Source organism: Mesocricetus auratus, unplaced genomic scaffold, assembly GCF_017639785.1.
Source record: "Mesocricetus auratus isolate SY011 unplaced genomic scaffold, BCM_Maur_2.0 Super-Scaffold_6730, whole genome shotgun sequence".
Lineage (NCBI taxonomy): Eukaryota > Metazoa > Chordata > Mammalia > Rodentia > Cricetidae > Mesocricetus > Mesocricetus auratus.
The window spans coordinates 17,419,985-17,437,232 of NW_024429184.1; the positions used below are offsets into that span (position 1 = coordinate 17,419,985).

The 17,248-nt window shown below is 43.2% G+C and overlaps 1 protein-coding gene and 2 non-coding genes across 3 annotated transcripts in view; all 3 read left to right on the forward strand.

The window, feature by feature from the left end:
• Ubap2 (ubiquitin associated protein 2) overlaps positions 1-17,248 on the forward strand; it is an 83,139-nt gene that overhangs the window by 56,368 nt on the left and 9,523 nt on the right. Inside the window, exons 9-16 of the mRNA XM_040740069.1 lie at positions 867-932; positions 3,888-3,940; positions 4,873-4,940; positions 8,808-8,997; positions 11,193-11,406; positions 13,055-13,326; positions 13,912-14,084; positions 14,828-15,041. Of these exons, the coding sequence (XP_040596003.1) occupies positions 867-932; positions 3,888-3,940; positions 4,873-4,940; positions 8,808-8,997; positions 11,193-11,406; positions 13,055-13,326; positions 13,912-14,084; positions 14,828-15,041 (1,250 nt within the window). The remainder of the gene's footprint in view (positions 1-866; positions 933-3,887; positions 3,941-4,872; positions 4,941-8,807; positions 8,998-11,192; positions 11,407-13,054; positions 13,327-13,911; positions 14,085-14,827; positions 15,042-17,248) is intronic.
• Positions 6,902-6,982, forward strand: LOC121139063. The gene has a single exon (XR_005875915.1). It is a non-coding gene; the product is annotated as a small nucleolar RNA SNORD121A (small nucleolar RNA).
• LOC121139064 lies at positions 9,122-9,202 on the forward strand. Its single transcript, XR_005875916.1, has one exon. It is a non-coding gene; the product is annotated as a small nucleolar RNA SNORD121A (small nucleolar RNA).

Genomic DNA, 17,248 nt, shown 5'->3' on the forward strand with positions numbered 1-17,248 from the left:
GGCAACAACGGACTAGCAAACTTCTATCTAGAAAAATATTTTAAAATCGGGGAAAATTGGAGGTGGCATAATGAACTGTTTAAGAAAACTCATGTAGCCCAGGCATTGGTGGCGCAGCCTTTAATCCCAGCACTCGGGAGGCAGAGGCAGGCGGATCTATGGAGATTGAGGCAGCCTGGTCTACAGAGCCACACAGAGAAACTTAGCCTACCGGAACCATGAGTTCAGGGTTGTTTATTACAGTGAATACAGCAAAGCGACCCGAGTGGGAAGACGGCCCAGGTGAGGCTTACACACATTGACAAAGGAGACAGGAACAAATCTTATCAGCTTTGGGATAAGCTATTTATAAAAATCCCAGTAAGCTTAGTCATGGGGGGGTGTGGGTGTGGGTATGAGTGTATAGGGGTGTGGGTGTAGGTGTGGGTTCTTGTGCCCATGTGTACACCTGCAGAAACCAGAACTGGGCACCATGTGTCTTATTTTATTGCTCTCTACTTGTCAGTTTTTTCTTCCTGTGTGAATGGGTGTGAGGAGGTCTTGAGACTTTCTACCAGTAGGTTCCAGGAATGAACTCAGGACATCATGCTTAACAGCAAGCACCTTTACTCTCTTAGCCATCTTGCCGACCCCAATAGTTTAATGTGTAAATCAGGCATAGTAAGAGACTTAACAGTTAGAACTTATTCAATGAAGTAAAAACCGTAAGTATTATATGAATGTGCTTGATGTTTTGTTTCTAGAATTTTCCACTTAATATTTTTGGGCCTTGGTCTCTCCCTGAGGGTGACTGCTGTGATACATTAACTCAAGTGCTGACATTTCTCTTGTTTTCATCCATTAAAAGCTTTCCTTTTGCTCTACAGAAGGGATGGGAAAGCCTCACAGTATATCTCAGGAGCTGCCAAATAAAAGGTCTTATGGACTCAAAGGTATGATGAGCCTTTTTGTTTTTTTCCTGTTTTTTTTTGTTTGTTTGTTTGTTTGTTTTTGTTTTGTTTGTCTGATTTTTCGAGACAGGGTTTCTCTGTATTGTTTGGAGGCTGTCCTGGAACTCGAACTGTAGACCAGGCTGGCCTCGAACTCTCCCGAGTGCTAATATTAAAGGCGTGTGCCACCAACGCCTCCCCCCCTTTTTTTTTTATTTTGGGTAGATAAGAAAAGAATCCTATAACTGTATAAAATAGGTGTGGTGTAGAGTACAGGTAGTGCAGAGTTTGAGGTTAAACTCAAAAAAAGAATCCTGTGAGCCAGTCAAGTAATGGTAAAGGTAAAGTTCCCAATCCTGATGTGTTTAATCCTGGGGATCCATAATTGGAGAGAAGTGGCCCTTACAAATTGACCCCTGACCTTCACACTCATGCTGTGATACCTGTAACCCATCCTACTCTACCACAAAATAAATAAAACTAATAAAATTTTGAAAACTTAAAAGTTGTTCCGTTCCTATGCAAAGGAATGGGTTTTGGGGCTGAGTGTAGTACTGCACGCCTTTAATCTCAGCACTCTGGAGTCAGAGGCAGGTAGATCTCTGAGTTCAAGACCAGCCTGGTCTACATAGGGAGTTCCAGGACAGCCACAGCTGTGTGGTATGACCCTGTCTCAGAAGACCAAAAAGGAAAGAAAGGGATAGAAAGAAGGAGTGGGAGCGAGGGAGATTGTGTCATTTTTATAGAACAAGTATGTGTTTACTTTGTTCTTTTCTTCCCTGTGGCTCTCCCTTATGCTTCTTGCTTCTGGGCTTTCAGTTTTTGACGAGCTGGGACTGAAGCCAGAACATTATATGCTATCCAAATACTTTACCGTCAGACTAGATGTCAGCTCAGCTGAGACATATTGTTTGTCATCAAAGTTATTTGGGGAATAGGACCATAGATAGGAAATTGAATCATTTGCTGTAAAATCTGGCTATGGTAGATTCCAGCACTCAGGAGGCAGAGGCAGGCAGATCTCTGTGAGTTTGAGGTCAACTTGGTCTACAAAATAAGTTCCAGAGCTGTTACATAAAGAAACCTTGTCTCAAAAAACTGGAGGAAAGAATAGTCTGAGTTCATCTCCTTCCATAGCCAGTGTGTGGCGATTTAGCGTGTATGGCATGCTACTGCACCTGCCCTCTGGCTTTCGCATTTCTGAACACACCAGTTCATGGTGCTACATCTCTCCTGCCTACAACTATCATTGTGCAAAACAAACTCATTTTCTTACCTGCATATGCACGGCTTCTTTTATGTAATTTTAAAATTATATTCCTGCTCCTGAACCTTGAGCAGGATGACAGTTACAATAATGACATTGTATGTACCTGGTTGGAAATTGTGCAGTATAGCTAATATTTTTTAACCTTGTTCTCTATATCTGATAATCAGTAATCTACTTAAAAAAGGGACTGGTGCAGATCTAATTATATGTTCATGTGGTGCACATGCACAAACACACATGCATGTGGAGGCTGAAGTCAGATTTGGGTGTCATTTCTTTAGGAACCATACCTTTTGTGTTTTGAGACTAGATCTCTCACTTAGCTTGGGGCCTCCAATAGTCCAAGCTGGCTTGCCTGTGTGCCTCGGAGATTTTCCCGTCATCACCTCCTAAGGATCAAATATGTATCTGCCTGTTTCCATTCCCCAACTTTGGGTTGGCCATGCTCAGCTTTTACATGAGTTACTGGAAATTCAAGCTCTGTTCTCCATGCTTACACAGCCAAATACTCTTACCTCTCCCCATGACCCTTGAAGTGGGTTCTGAGAATTGATCTCAAGTTCTCCTATTTCCACAGTGAGCACTTCACTGACTGTGCTAACTCACCAGCTCCTTTTATTATTATTATTCCATTATGGGAAATTAAACCTTGTGCATGCTAGACAAGCACTCTATTAAACTGTAACCTGCCCTGATGTTCCATTTTCTTCTTCTTTTTTTTTTGTTGTTGTTTTATTGGTTTTCCTTGTTTGTTTTTTCGAGACAGGGTTTCTCTGTATTGTTTTGGAGGCTGTCCTGGAACTCACTCTGTAGACTAGGATGGCCTCGAACTCACAGAGATCCGCCTGCCTCTGCCTCCTGAGTGCTGGGATTAAAGGCTTGCGCTACCAATGCCCGGCTTTTTTTTTATTTTAAATATTTGAGATAGGGTCTTACTACATAGTCCTAGCTATGCTGCAACTGTATATGCCAGGGTGGCGGCCTAGAACTCAAAAATATCCCTCCTGACTCTCTTGGAATTGAAGGCATATACTACCATGTCTCAGTTGTAAAATAATATGTATCATAAGGAATAGAATGAATCCATTGTTGACTGTCTTAGTTTTTTAAGCATGTTTGCATTTTGTTACAGCAGAGTTGCTAAAATATCCTTAAAGTGCAGTTTGAGGCATTAATCTGATTTCAGTGTATATAGCTCTGGATATTTTATATAGAATCTATTTTTTATTAAGATGAGAATAGATCTAAGTAAATGCTAATGAGGAATGAGGAATTATTTTTTTTTCATAGTGTTGCTTGAAGTTTCTTTCCAGTCAGGTCCCTCTGCCGCTTTTCAGCTGCAAATAAGCACACAGAGGCATGTTAATTGTTAAACTGATGACTGATGGCTAGGGCTTATTGGCTTAGCTCTGTCTTAATTATTAACCCATAACTACTAATCTATGTATTTCCACATGGCCTTACCTTACCCAAGAACACCTGGCGCATCCTATCTTCCCAGTCTCTACATGGTGTCTCCCTCCGCCCTTCTCTCTCCTTCCCCTTCCTCTCGTAGCCCCACCTATACTTCCTGCCTGGCCAATCAGTGTTTTATTCATCAACCAATAAGAGAAACATACACACAGAAGAACATCCCCCACCACATTAGCAGCATGGTTGACTGTACTACTATTGTTGTTCCCTGTCAGGTGCCTGGAAAAATTCTGTGGAAGAGTGGACAACAGAAGACTGGACTGAAGATGTAAGTGTTTATTCAGACCTTTCTTCCTCTTGGTATTCCTCGGCATCTCTCAGAAAAAGCCCAGTGCCGTTTATCTTATCTTAGCTGCTGCTCCTGCTTCCCCCTCCTCGTCCCTCCTCTTTGACATCTGTCTCTTGCTTCTCAAAGAGTTGGCTTTTCAGCAAATGGTTTTCAGGTTTTGTTGTTGTTTGTTTGTTTGTTGAGACACTGTTTTATGTGGCCCTGGATATCCTGGAACTCTGTACTGGTCAAATTCATGGAGATCCTTCTGCCTTTGCCTGTCAAGTGAACTCTTAAAAATGTTGAAGCTGCTCAACCTGAGTCATAATTTAAACACTGGCTGTCTTGGAGCTCGCTCTGTAGACCAGGCTGTCCTCAAACTTAGAGAGATCCGCCTGCCTCTGCCTCCCGAGTGCTGGGATTAAAGGCTTGAGATACTGGCTTGTTTTTTAAACATTTTTTTATTTAGCGGTGGAGGAAGAACTGAGCGTTCAAGTGTTATGTCAAGGGCAAACTTGATGCCTCAGGCATACATGTGCAGGCAGATACTCAAATAAAATAAAAATGAATCTAAGGATAATAAGCCCGTAACTTTGAAATAAAGATTACTAATCAATGAAGTAGAAAAGATATCTCTCTTTAGAGAAATAAATCATCAACCTTTTCAAAGTTTCCTGCTTTTTAGCACGGTCATTGCCCGGTGGTGTGTCAAGCAGAGTACTAACTAGCGCTTGAAGGCTGGTCCCCTTTGTATTGGGTTGTTCCTGATCACAGTTGCCCTGCCTGGCGAGGGTTACTTGATGGTTTTGTATGTTTATTTCCTTCAGACACCCTCTAGGTGACAATAAGAACACTGCTGCCTGAAAAGGTTAAATATGCCTTGCTTGTAGTTGAGACCTAGAGTAAAGTCTTTCTCTTGAACTCCCATACAGCTCTCTGAAACCAAGGTTTTCACTGCTTCGTCCGTTCCAGCAGAGAACCACATCACCCCTGGGCAAAGGTAAGGGTTTGCGAGTTTTTTCTTTCAAACCATAATTGAAACTTTGTTTAGGGCAACTATTTGCATCTTTTATTCTCATCTTTCAGCTTCTCTTGTTCCTTTAATTTAGCCTTCGTTTCTCCTTCTGCAGCACTCACAGCTCTATTCACATAGTATTAGTTGTGTCTGTGATCACTGAATGGCAGTCGGCCAGAGACTGCACCAAACCTAGTTATAGTGCAGTTACTCTTCAGTAAAGTTTTGACTTTGCCCTTGGATTTGAGGTCTTACTATATATGTAGTCCAGGCTGGTCTAGATCTTCCCGCCTCTGCCTCTGGAGTTCTGGGTGTATTTCACTATTCCTGGCTAAAACAATTCATTTACAGAATAAACTTACTATGTTATATTCTTTAGTTTCTTCAGGCATTTGTTTAGATGGTCTCTAACCTAATTCAAACTTGCCATTTTAAATGTGCATGTTATTATAATAAGCTAAATCCCAGCAAAAGAAGGGCCTTTGTGGTTAAAATTCTTTGTGTGTATGAGGATGCAGAGTGGTCATGGGTTTAAACATAATTTGTATTATATAGTGAGACTGGTCAAAATGAATGTATACGTGGCTGAATTACTTCTTTTCCTCCTCATAATTTTGTCTTAGGCTTGTCTCAGCCCCTAGGCTTACAGATGTGGTTCACCACACCCTTTGATACTGGTTGTAAGAGTCTGTGTGACTGGTTCCTATAGCTTCTTCTCTGACCTTAATATATGCAAGTAAACTCATGTGTGTACACATGCTCTAAAGGTAGTAAATTTTGAAATTAAAAACATTTTAAATGCTAGAAAGATTAAATCCTAGATATGTGTGTATGTATCTTTAAGAAGTATGAGAGTCTGAATCTAGCTTCTCAAAACCAAGCTAAATGAGACAGCTTTATTATAGGAGACAAAAGGTTCATAAACCTTCATTGAGTTTATGACTAAGTGAAAAATGACTAATTTACTGTTGGTACTTTAATTTCTCAAAAAAGTAATGGAGAGAGCTGGAGAGGTGAACCAGTGGGTAAGAGCACCCAGGTTAGATTCCAGCACCTACATGGCTGGTCATAACTGTCCATGACTCCAATTCCAAGGGATCTGTTTCCTTCTGATCTCCATGGGCGCCAGGCATAAATGTCGCACACAGATAAATAATACATTAAAGTGAAATACTCATATATAAAATAAGTGACTATGAAGAAAAGATAATTGAGTTAGGCATATTAAATGCATTTAATTTTGATATTCAGGAGGGGGGGTAGAAGGATCAGGAGTTCCAAAGCAAGGCTCACATACAGAGTAAATGTGAAACTAACCTTGACTACCTGATATCTTGTGTTTCAGGTGGTAGTGCACGTACACCTTTAATTCCACCACTTAGAAAGCAGAGGCAGGTGGATCTCTGAGTTGAGGCCAGCTTGGTCTATAAGTTCCAAGACAGCCAGATCTGTTACACAGAGAAACCCTGTCTCATAAAATACACCAAACAAACAAACCCAACCAAAACCTCTTAAATAAAAAATACTCAAAGAAACAAACAAAAAGTAACTTGCTGTTTTGGGGAGGCCCTGTCTCCACAAACTTTCAACACACCTGATCAGATGGTACCAGGGACTGCAAACTCCATGCTGCCAGTGATGATTATCCTTAGCATTTGCCACTCACTCTTACTTCAGTACCGTGTGTGTTTGCCTTTGTTTGTTTGTAATGGGGCCTCACCTTGTAACCCTATGGCTGTCTTGGAACCTAGGTATACACAGGTTCCTTGAACTCAAAGGTCCAATTGCATCAGCCTCCCAGTTGCTGGGATTAAAGGTGTGGCCTCCAAGTGTGACATACTTCATTCAGTATGGGGTCTTCAGGAATATGCCAACAGTCATGAAGAATTTATGGCTCATAAATTCTTGCAGCAATAGTAAAAAGCTGCCAGTAGAATCAGACCTTTGTCCAGGAAACAATGATGTGATGGTTTCCAAGCACATATCTGATGATTCCGTGCGGAGCTCAGCTACTGAGTTTCCTGGGCTGAGGTCAGAAATCCTTTACTCATCAGTGAGCAATAACTGGAATGAAAGACTCCTTCTTACTCATTGTGTGTGTGTGCATTTTACTTTATTTTCATTTTGGGTGTAGGTGTGATGTGCCACCACACATGAGTGGGGGTCAGGAGAGTTTATGAGCCTTGCCTGTCTCCTTCCACCATGTGGGTCCCTGCAGGTAGACAGTTTGTCAGCCTTTGGTGACAGGTGTCTTTACTTACTCTCTAAGCTGTCTCACTGGTCAAAACCTGAACTTTTTTGTAGTTCTTTTATTTATTTGTGAGACAGGTTCTCTCTCTACATAGCTCTTGACTGTACCAAAAGTAATTGTAGATCAGAGAGCTGCCTGCCTCTGCCTCGTGAATGCTAGGATAAAAGATGTGTATCACCACAGCGGGCTTAGTGCTTTTCCAAAAGACCCTGCAGTGCTGTTTCTCACTTGAATCTTACCTTTGGAATAGAACTCTCTTTGATTCTAGTAGTGTTGCAAGTTTTATTAGCACTGTATGTAATACACATAACTATTTGTATCACTGGAATTGGAATATCACACCTTAGAACACTAACTTAGGCTTTAGACTATTAGCCTCAAAATTGAAATTGGTTTCAGGATAGTAAAAATGTTTCTGTATAAGGAAAGGAACTTGGGCTAGGATATTGCTCTGTAACAGGAACAAAGCCTGAATAATTTAACTACTCAGAGCCCGTCTCACTGGTGTGATGAGAGTTTCAGTTAGAGTGTTGGGAGCACTTTGTAAGGACTCACGGAGTACCATCCTGGCAAACTCTTCTGCAGCTCCTACTCTACTGGGTAAGTCATTCATGTTGTAGGAAGCATTTTTCCCAAACTTCATTCTTCTTGAGGCCATGCTCTTTTTGGTTTTTCGAGACAGGGTTTCTCTGTGGCTTTGGAGGCTGTCCTGGAACTCGCTCTGTAGGCCAGGCTGGCCTCGAACTGACAGAGATCCGCCTGCCTCTGCCTCCCGAGTGCTGGGATTAAAGGCGTGCGCCACCAACGCCCGGCCCGAGGCCATGCTCTTAAATTGAACTATTTGGTGACTTTTGGGGAGGGTGTGGGGACATTATAAGATAATCTTGTGTGGTGTTGCATGCCTTTACAGGCAGATCTCTGAGTTTGAGGCCAACATATTCTACAGAACTAGTTCTAGGCTAGTCAGGACTATACAAAGAAATCCTTTCTTGAAAGGCTTTATTAGTTTGTTACTCCTTTATTCTTACATATTTTAGAGAGAAAGTTATACATGGCTATATATGTTATGGGATAGAATACAGAATTTATATGGCTATTTAAATGTAAGACATGAGCTTCTATGGTCGGGACATGACGTTTTAAGAATATTGATTCACTCTGTTTCAAGAACACTGAAGCTGGGGGTGGTGCCACATGCTTTTAATCCTAGCACTGAGGAGGCAGAGGCAGGGGGAACTCTTGAGTTAGAGGCCAGCCTGATGTATATAGTGACACCCTGTCTGAAAGCAAACAAAAATCAAAGAGTTGAAAAGAGAATTGAAGAAACCTGAAGTCAAGTAATGGCATCTGTAAGACACGCCGCTCCTCTCATGCTATCCTCGGATCCCTGAGCGCCCATTTCTCAGTAGGTTCACTCTGGCTTTGTAACCTGTTTGGTGACTACTCGGCTTCTTTTACTCTTTCTGAAACTCCGTTTCCTCGTGGTTTTGCTTATTCAATCTCTGGCTTAGGTTTCCTTTATATTGATTTGCTCTTCAGTTTGCTAGCTGGTGCAACTTGCTCATGACAGCTGATTGCTCGTTTGTGTCTCGTCTGCTTAGCATTGATCTGGTGGCCTTGCTCCAGAAGCCTGTCCCTCCCACTCAAGCCGCAGAAGCCAACTCCTTTGAAGCATCCCAGCAGCAGGGCTTTGGCCAAGCCCTTGTCTTCACAAATTCTCAACATAGCCATCAGACGGCACAAGGGACTGGCGGCTCCACTTCTGCCAACGCTTACTCTCCTCAGAGACTGGTAACTCACTTTTGTTTCAAGTTGGGGTCTTCAGGAATGCACCCATTAGCAACAGTCGTGAAGAATTTAGGGCTCTTGCCTTGAAGTTATTTCTCACAAGTAGTAAAGCTGGCAGTAGATCCTTGTCCAGGAAACAATGATGTGATGATTTCCAAGCACATATCTGATGATTCCGTGCAGAGCTCAGCTACTGAGTTTCCTGGGTCAAGATCAGAACTCCTTTATGAGTCCTTGTCAATGAGTGATAACTGGGATAAAGGTATCCGTAGTAATGATTTTTTAAATTTCCTATTTATTGTGGGTGTGCTCCCAGGTATGCCCGTGTGCACACCATGACCCACTTGAAGAAGTCGGAGACAACATGGAGTCAGTTCCACTCTGATTAGTTTCCCCTGGATTTTGTTTTAAAGCCTTTTTTCTGTATTGAATATGTTTTAAAAATTGGATAAAATGCAGATGTTTGTCTTGTCTGTCCAGGGGTTCCTGCTGTGTGCTTCCCTTCTATCCCCTAAAATATACTCCTTTCTCTTAAATTGCCAGAGTCCCTTACTCAGTATGTTTCCCTTGAAATGATGTCACCACTGTTAGACAGGCACAGTGACTGTCACTTCTCAGTGCTTCAGTGAGTTCCCATAGGAAGCATTGAGGGTTGGTAGTGAACGACACTGGCAGGTGGGCTACAAGCTGGAGTGTCGCCAGGGAAGGAAAGCAGGTACAGGGGACAGCTAGAGTCTGTTGTAATGCGAAGTAAATACAAAGACCGTCAGGGTGCTTTCCCCGCTTTTCCATTTGCTGCTGACATGGTATTTCTGACATCTAAAGTGTCTGGTCACAGAGGTCACAGGTAAAGCTGGACCTCACTGTATTGAGAGCAAGTTAGTACTATACTGTGTTGTAGCTCTAAACATTGCTGCTATTTATAATCACTGGTGAAATTAAATAACAACAATAATAATCTAGTAAGCATGTGTTAACATAAGACAGAATGAGTCAAATCTGTGGTTAGGACTTGGACTCTGTACACGTGTACATTAATATATGCTCATTTGTTTCTCGCTGGTTCAGGGAAGCAGATGGAACTGAGACTGTAGTGCGTGTTACAGAGAGCAAAGCAGTGGCTGCAGAGGAAAAGTGTTTGGTAATAGGAGCTGGTGGATAGATGGTGGATGCTGTGTCAGTGAAACTAGCGCTTGAGTAGACTTGAGCCAGATGGGTTTGAGTGGGGCCTTGATGGCGAAATAACCATTTGCACAGATGCACTTAGAGGCAGGACTGTGATTGATGGGCCTCAGCTGCCCACGACCTAGTGTGTTTTGCTATTCCACACCTTAGAATATTGATAATAGCCAGGCATAAAGGCACACACCTTTAATCCCAGCACCAGGGAGGCAGAGGCAGGTGGCTCTCATGAGTTTGAGGCCAGCCTGGTCTACAGAGAGAATTCCAGGACAACCACAGCTACACAGAGAAACCATGTCTCAAAAACAAACAAAGAGTATTGATAATAAAAGTAACAATTTACCCCTCTTTTATTTAACTTCTGTAAGATGCACACACTCTCTGGAGGAGGGGATCATTGTTTTTGGGTTTTTTGTTTTTGCTTTTACTTTCTTAAGGAGAATGATTGGTGCTCTTAGTCACCTGAACAACCCGAGCACAGTACTGTTGGCATTTACTCTGCCTCCTGTGTGTCTCGGTGTCTGGTTTTAACTATGAGCTTTTAACGTTCACTTCACGTTAATGTTGCAGGGAGCACTCAGCATTGACCTCTGCTGTTCCTGTCATTAGAGATTACTGTTTGCAGTTTAGGTCTATCAAGCATATTTTTGTCATTAGTTGTTTGTTGAAGGTCCAGCAGATAAAAGCAGTTACTGCTCTTGCAGAGGATCCAAGTTTGATTCTCAGTACTAATGAATTAAAAATAATAAATTAGTACCATTAAATAAAATAGTTTAAAATTTTTTCAAGATTGTAGTAAATGCTTTTGTTCTCTTAACCTCACATCAGAACCAGGGAGGAATGCTGCTTTATTTAGTTGATAAGGCATAGCCACATTTTCATGTACTGTTTTCGAAAGCAAGGTTTGCATGTTCAGATGATCCAAAGCGCAGTGTCCTTACTTCTGAAGACCGCGGTGTTTGCAAGCCTGGAGGGGAAGAAAGCTCAGAGCATGCGCTCTTTCCATGTCTTTACAGTCATCCGTCCTGGGCTCGGGATTTGGAGAACTGGCCCCATCAAAGATGGTGAATATCTCCAGCTCCCAGATTTTGGACAAGTTGAAAGCACCAAGTTTGAGTGCATTTGCTGCCACTTCAACTGCACAGCAGAACAGTACAAGTTCCCCAGCCACTACTGCTTCCTGGGACCTCAAGCCCTCAGCATCCCAGTCCTCGGTCCTCAATCATTTTGGTAAGTGTATGTTTTCTGAGCTGGTTTATTGTATTGAGGCAGTTAGCAGTTCATGTTGTATATGAACAGTATGAAGGAACAACCAAGTTAGTTGTCTTATTAAGTGCCTCCATTTGTTTATTGTACAATCCACAGGGTTAGGGTTAGGATTCCTAGCTAGAAGAGAAGAGCAAAAGTGCTGTATGGCGATTGATGCTTGGAATGCCAACACACAGGAGGTGGGGCATAAGCTTGAGACCAACCTAGTATAGAGTAAGAATCTTGCAAAAAAACAAAAAAAAAACAAGCACCAGCCTCTCTGGGCTGGCTTGTTACATGCCTTTGATCTCCATCAGTTTGTTGAGCCCAGCTGCTCTGCATTCCAGGACTATACCCGACAACAAATGCCGGAAAAAAAAAAAGCTGGAAATTAAGCAATTGGTGTAGGCATTTCAGACGGATCGGGTTGGGACAAGTATTCTGGAGCTCGGGAGCCAAGGACTACCACAGGTTCTGGTTGCAGGGCCAAAGTGTGTTTCTTTGGCTCTGCTCAGGGTGTGTTTCTTTGGCTGGTCCCTTTCCCCTACATTTGGGACTAGAGAAATTAATTAGGGAGTGCTGGGATTAAAGGCGTGCTCCACCATCGCCTGGCAGTTGGTATTTCATTTATGATTTCTATTCAGTAAAATTAGAAAACTAATTGGGTGGAGCTGGACAGTGGTGGTGCACGTCTTTAATCCCAGCACTCGGGAGGCAGAGGCAGGTGGATCTCTGTGAGTTCGAGACCAGCCTGGTCTACAGAGTGAGTTCCAGGACAGTGAAGGCTACACAGAGAAACCAAGTTTCACCACCAAAAACAAATTGCAATTGGCATGTTCCAATAGTTGATTTTTGTTGTAGTGAGAAAAGAGTTGTGTGTTCGTTCATTACCCTTTTGTTTTTCATAGCCCATCCATATGAGTATGAAAAAATAGACTATATGCTGAGTTTAATGCCCTAAAGGTAGAGTAGATGCTATGTGCACATTAAAATTGAGCAGGGTTGGGAAAGGAAATGAAGTTACATAATTATGTTTGTGTGGTTTTCATAGTCAAGAACCCAGGTACAAAGGTGCTTCTCTAGAGCAAAAATGCAGTGGAGTGCAATGTGTTTGTCACACACATTCTTTACAGCTTTATAGTATTACTCATGATATATAGTAATCAAAATAGTTTTTTAGAGGTATGTGTCAAATTGACTGGGGACATGGCTCAGTGTGTAAAGTACCTGCTGTGTGAGGAGGAACATGTCTGTGGCTCTCCACCATGTCAGCGTCGTGTGCAGTGGCACACATCTGGGACCCTAGCACTGAGGAGGCAGTCAGGTTAATAATCCCTGGAGCTCACTGCCTCGATGAATGGTGATTCCTCCAGGTTCAGTGAGAGAGCAAAAGAAGGCAGAGAGTCACTCACTCTTGATGAAAAATAAGGAACAAACCATTCAGGCACCTTTCCAGTTACCAAGTGTGCATTTGTTTTCCTGTCCTCCCGATGCCACACTCTTCACTCTTTTCCAGTAGATGGTTCAAAACCTGGTAGTAATGGAAGCCTCCTGAAAGTAAAGGGACAGAAGTCCAGGTGTGTTGCAGAATTACTCATTGCCGCTTATCTTTTCTTTCCACATCTCATAGACTTCAAATCTCAGCCCGAGCCATCCCCAGTTCTTAGCCAGTTGAGCCAGCGACAGCAACACCAGACCCCGGCAGTCAGTGTTCCTCCTCCTGGTTTGGAGTCCTTTGCTTCCCAGGCAAAACACCGAGAATCAACACCTGGAGATGGCTCGTCTTCTGTCAACAGACTTTTGCAGCTTCCCAACATGGCTGTTGAAAATATCGTATCTGCCCACCAACCACAGCCCAAACACATCAAACTCCCTAAGCGCCGGATACCTCCAGCTTCTAAGGTCAGCAGCGTTCCATCATGAACTTTGTCCCAAAGGGTTTATTTCACACTAGCTCAAGTATTGGAAAACTGAGTATTAGACATTGGGATACAGTGTCTTCAAGCATAGCTCATCATCGCTTGGGAGGATTTGGCCATTTCTCAGGCACTAGGCTAATTATTAGAGAGAGAGTGCATTCATACTGGGAGACAGAGCCTCTTAGTTCAAGTACAGACCTGAGGGTCTAATTGAAAGCACTTTTGTTATAGTGTTGGCATCTCATGGTGGGGAGGTGTGTGACTACCTGACCAGATAATGCCTTTTTTCATGCTGTGTCCCTGAAAATAGCTGAATGTCCTCATCTACCAACTCCCCTGCTATATCCCCCCACAACTCTAAAGCCACTTAATTTATAGTATTAACGTGGACCATTCCCCTGCAAACCAATAAGTTGGCTCGATTTCCCTCACTTTTTGAAAGGTTCTGTTTTTCCTGTTTTTCCCGCTGTTTGTGCCATTGCAGCCCACGGAAGCTACTTGATCCAGTCTGTTGTAAGCCCTGAGGCCTGGAGCCATGGCCTCTCTTCCTGATGCTTTGCTCTTCTAGGTTCCTGCTTCAGCAGTGGAAATGCCTGGCTCTGCAGATGTCACAGGGTTGAATGTTCAGTTTGGGGCCCTGGAATTTGGGACAGAGCCATCTCTCTCTGATTTTGGATCAGCAGCTTCAGCCAGTGAAAAAAACAATCAGATGCCTGTCAGCTTGTACCCGAAGACTTTAAGGTACAGACCTCACATTTTAGTTTGACAGGACGTTGTCCCCTCTTTGCAAAGTAAAACAAAACAGAGTCTAAGAAATTGGTGAAGACAACCTATTAATGGTTTTGTGCAGCTCTCGCCGTGTTGAGTTTCACAGATTCTGCTGTAACATGCACTCATTTCTCTTGCCCCTTCCCTCTGATAAAGTGTATATCAGAACTTGTATGATCTACATGTGTCATGTAAGTTGAATCCTGCAAAATGTGGCTTTTGTGTCTCTTCACTTTCATTTAAAAGTTTTCAGAGGCTATCCATCATGGCTTCTATTGCCAACCATTTCATTGAGCAAATGTGCCCCATTCGTAGTTAGTTGGTAGACTTCTAGGCTCTTTTCTCTCTTTACTCTGGTGAATGGCGCTGTTGTATCACAACGCTCCTTGTAGCAGAACAGCGGCATCATGTGATAAGCACCTGGCTGTGGCCAGCCTTGCAGGGTAACAGCAGCAGCACTTCATTCCCCAGGAGTCTACTGGGGCCCAGCTTGTGCACCGCTTTCCAACACCTCAGAGGAATATTTTGCTAATAGAAAGATTTGAGTTTTTTATTGTAGATTTTTCCATATCTAGAGGGAGAACCTTATAAATTAAAGACTGTAGTGCAGCTTTGTAGTTAATGTCACTTTAGAATGTGATACTGAGCTGGCCTGGTGAGTGAGGCTGTCATATGATGCCAGTGTGTGTCTCATTAACACAGTGTACTCTTTTCAGTGACCCTTTGAATGCCTCTTTACCAATGACCAGTGCTGTACAGAACTCCACCTACACAACTTCAGTCATTACCTCCTCCAGTCTGACCAGCTCGTCCTTGAGCTCCACTAGTCCAGTAACAACGTCTTCCTCTTATGACCAGAGTTCTGTACATACAAGGATTGCATACCAAAGCCCTGCGAACCCCCCGGATTCAACTCCAGGCTCTGTTGCTGTAAGTGCTTCTCGTGGGCTTCTTTTCTTTTTCTTTGTTCGTTCCTTTCTTTCTTTCTTTCTTTCTTTCTTTCTTTCTTTCTTCCTTCCTTCCTTCCTTCCTTCCTTCCTTCCTTTCTTTTTTTTTTTTTTTAAACGAGACAGGGTTTCTCTGTGTTGTTTTGGAGGCTGTCGGTCCAGCCCGGCCTCGAATTCACAGAGATCCGTCTGCCTCCCGAGTGCTGGGGTTAAAGGTGTGTGCCACCACCGCCTGGCATGGGCTTCTTTTCTTGGGATGTGCACTTTGGAAAATTATGCTTTAAAATGTATTTATTAGTCAGGCATTAGTGGCACACGTCTTTAATCCTAGCACTCGGGAGGTAGAGGCAGGTGGATCTCTGAGTTCAAGACCAGCCAGGTCTACAGAGTAGGTTCCAGGACACCCAGGACTAAACAGAAACCATGAGGAGTGTGTGTGGGGAGACATAGACATGTAGAAGTCAAGAGAACAACTTGCAGGAGTTGTTCTCTCTTTGTCTTGTGTCCAGGATCTAACACTGGGTGTCAGGCTTGGCAGCTGGTGCCTTTGCTCCTAGAGCTTTTAGCAAACCAAAGACTGGTGCTTTCCTACCCCACTGCCTTTTTTGTTTATTTTGTTTTTGTTTTGGCACAGGGTTTTTCTGTGTGACTGTCCTAGCTGTCCTGGAACTAGCTCTGTAGACCAGGCTGGCCTCAGACTCATAGAGATCCACCTACCTGCCTCTGCCGGGATTAAAGGTGTACACCGCCGCCACCGCCTGGCCAGACATTGGCTTTTGATGAGCTCTACAGTACCAGATGTACAATACCAGAAGCGTTTCCTGGGGAACAGTCATCAAATCTAACAGAAAAGCATTGCTTCTTCCCATAAGAGGCTTATCATTATTAACCCAGAGTTCTTCTTGCCTGGTTGGTCTGGATTGTTGTATATATACGAGGTCCACAGCTAAGTAAGACTGTTGATAACACATGGAGCCATAGCAATAGTGTCTTAGAATCCAGCTCTGATGAGATCCATCAACAATAATGAAAATTGCTCGTGTTGCTTTAGGGGCCTTGGTCAAGAACTGTAGGATAGGGTATCCAGCTTCCAGGACTGAGGATTTTGTTTCCAAGCTATTGCTTCTAAGAATACTGGACATCTCCATTCAAATAAACTGAGGCACCATTCTATTAATAATTTGAGAGAAGAACACCAGGGCAAAACAAGGTCTAAATCTTGGCAGTTGCTGGTCAGCAGATAGAGAAGAATGAGGGGAGAGGTTGTCAAGCAGCTGTGGACAGGAGTCTCTGGAGAAGTGGGGTGAAGCCCAGTGTGTGTGAAGCTGGCTGTGGTGGATCTCCTAGAACTGCAGTAGACTGTGAGCCACCATGTAGATGGTTCTGGAGAAGTGGGGGTGAAGCCCAGTGTGTGTGAAGCTGGCTGTGGTGGATCTCCTAGAACTGCAATAGACTGTGAGCCACCATGTAGATGCTGGCCATCAAATATGGACCCTATGGAGAAGCAACCAGGCCCCTTTCTCCTGTGTCGTCTCTCCGGTCCTAGTTGGACATTTTAATGCAAGAGTGCGTCAGCTTTTCCCTGCTGTTGCTCTGTTCTGGACATAGTGTCTTAGCCTTGTGGGTCACGTTCTGTGACTTCCTCCCCAGCCTGTAGGGCAGGTGTCATTTTAGTGTTTTAGTCAGTCCCACCACAGTGTGTTAGCTGGGTTCAAGCCAGTTGACTTAGGGTCTACAGTTGTGGAGAGCATAGTCACAGCTTCAAAATAGTTCTCAAAGTGTGATGTTTCCTGGTATGGACGTTACCCTTCCTTTAAAAAGGAGCTTGACTTTTTTTGTTTTTGTTTTAATTTAGAAGCTTACTTAGCGAATTTACATGAGAGATGGGAAGCATCACGTGATTGGATTATAATGAGACTTCCTCTTCCTTATTCAGTTTAACAACTTGATAGTTGTTTTACAAGTGTTTAGCCTCCTGTGCCCGCTTCTTGTAATTTATTAAGCTAGTTGCGTTTTGTCCCCTTCTTTTATTTTCCTTTTCCTTTTCCATGAAAACAAAGGAATGAGATAGATGCGGATGGAGATGTTGCTTAGTTTTCAGAGCCTCCCTGCTCTTGCATTCTCCCTAGGCCTATGACACCACCTGGTACCTGAGTGACGTGCACTCACATTGATGATACACACACGTGG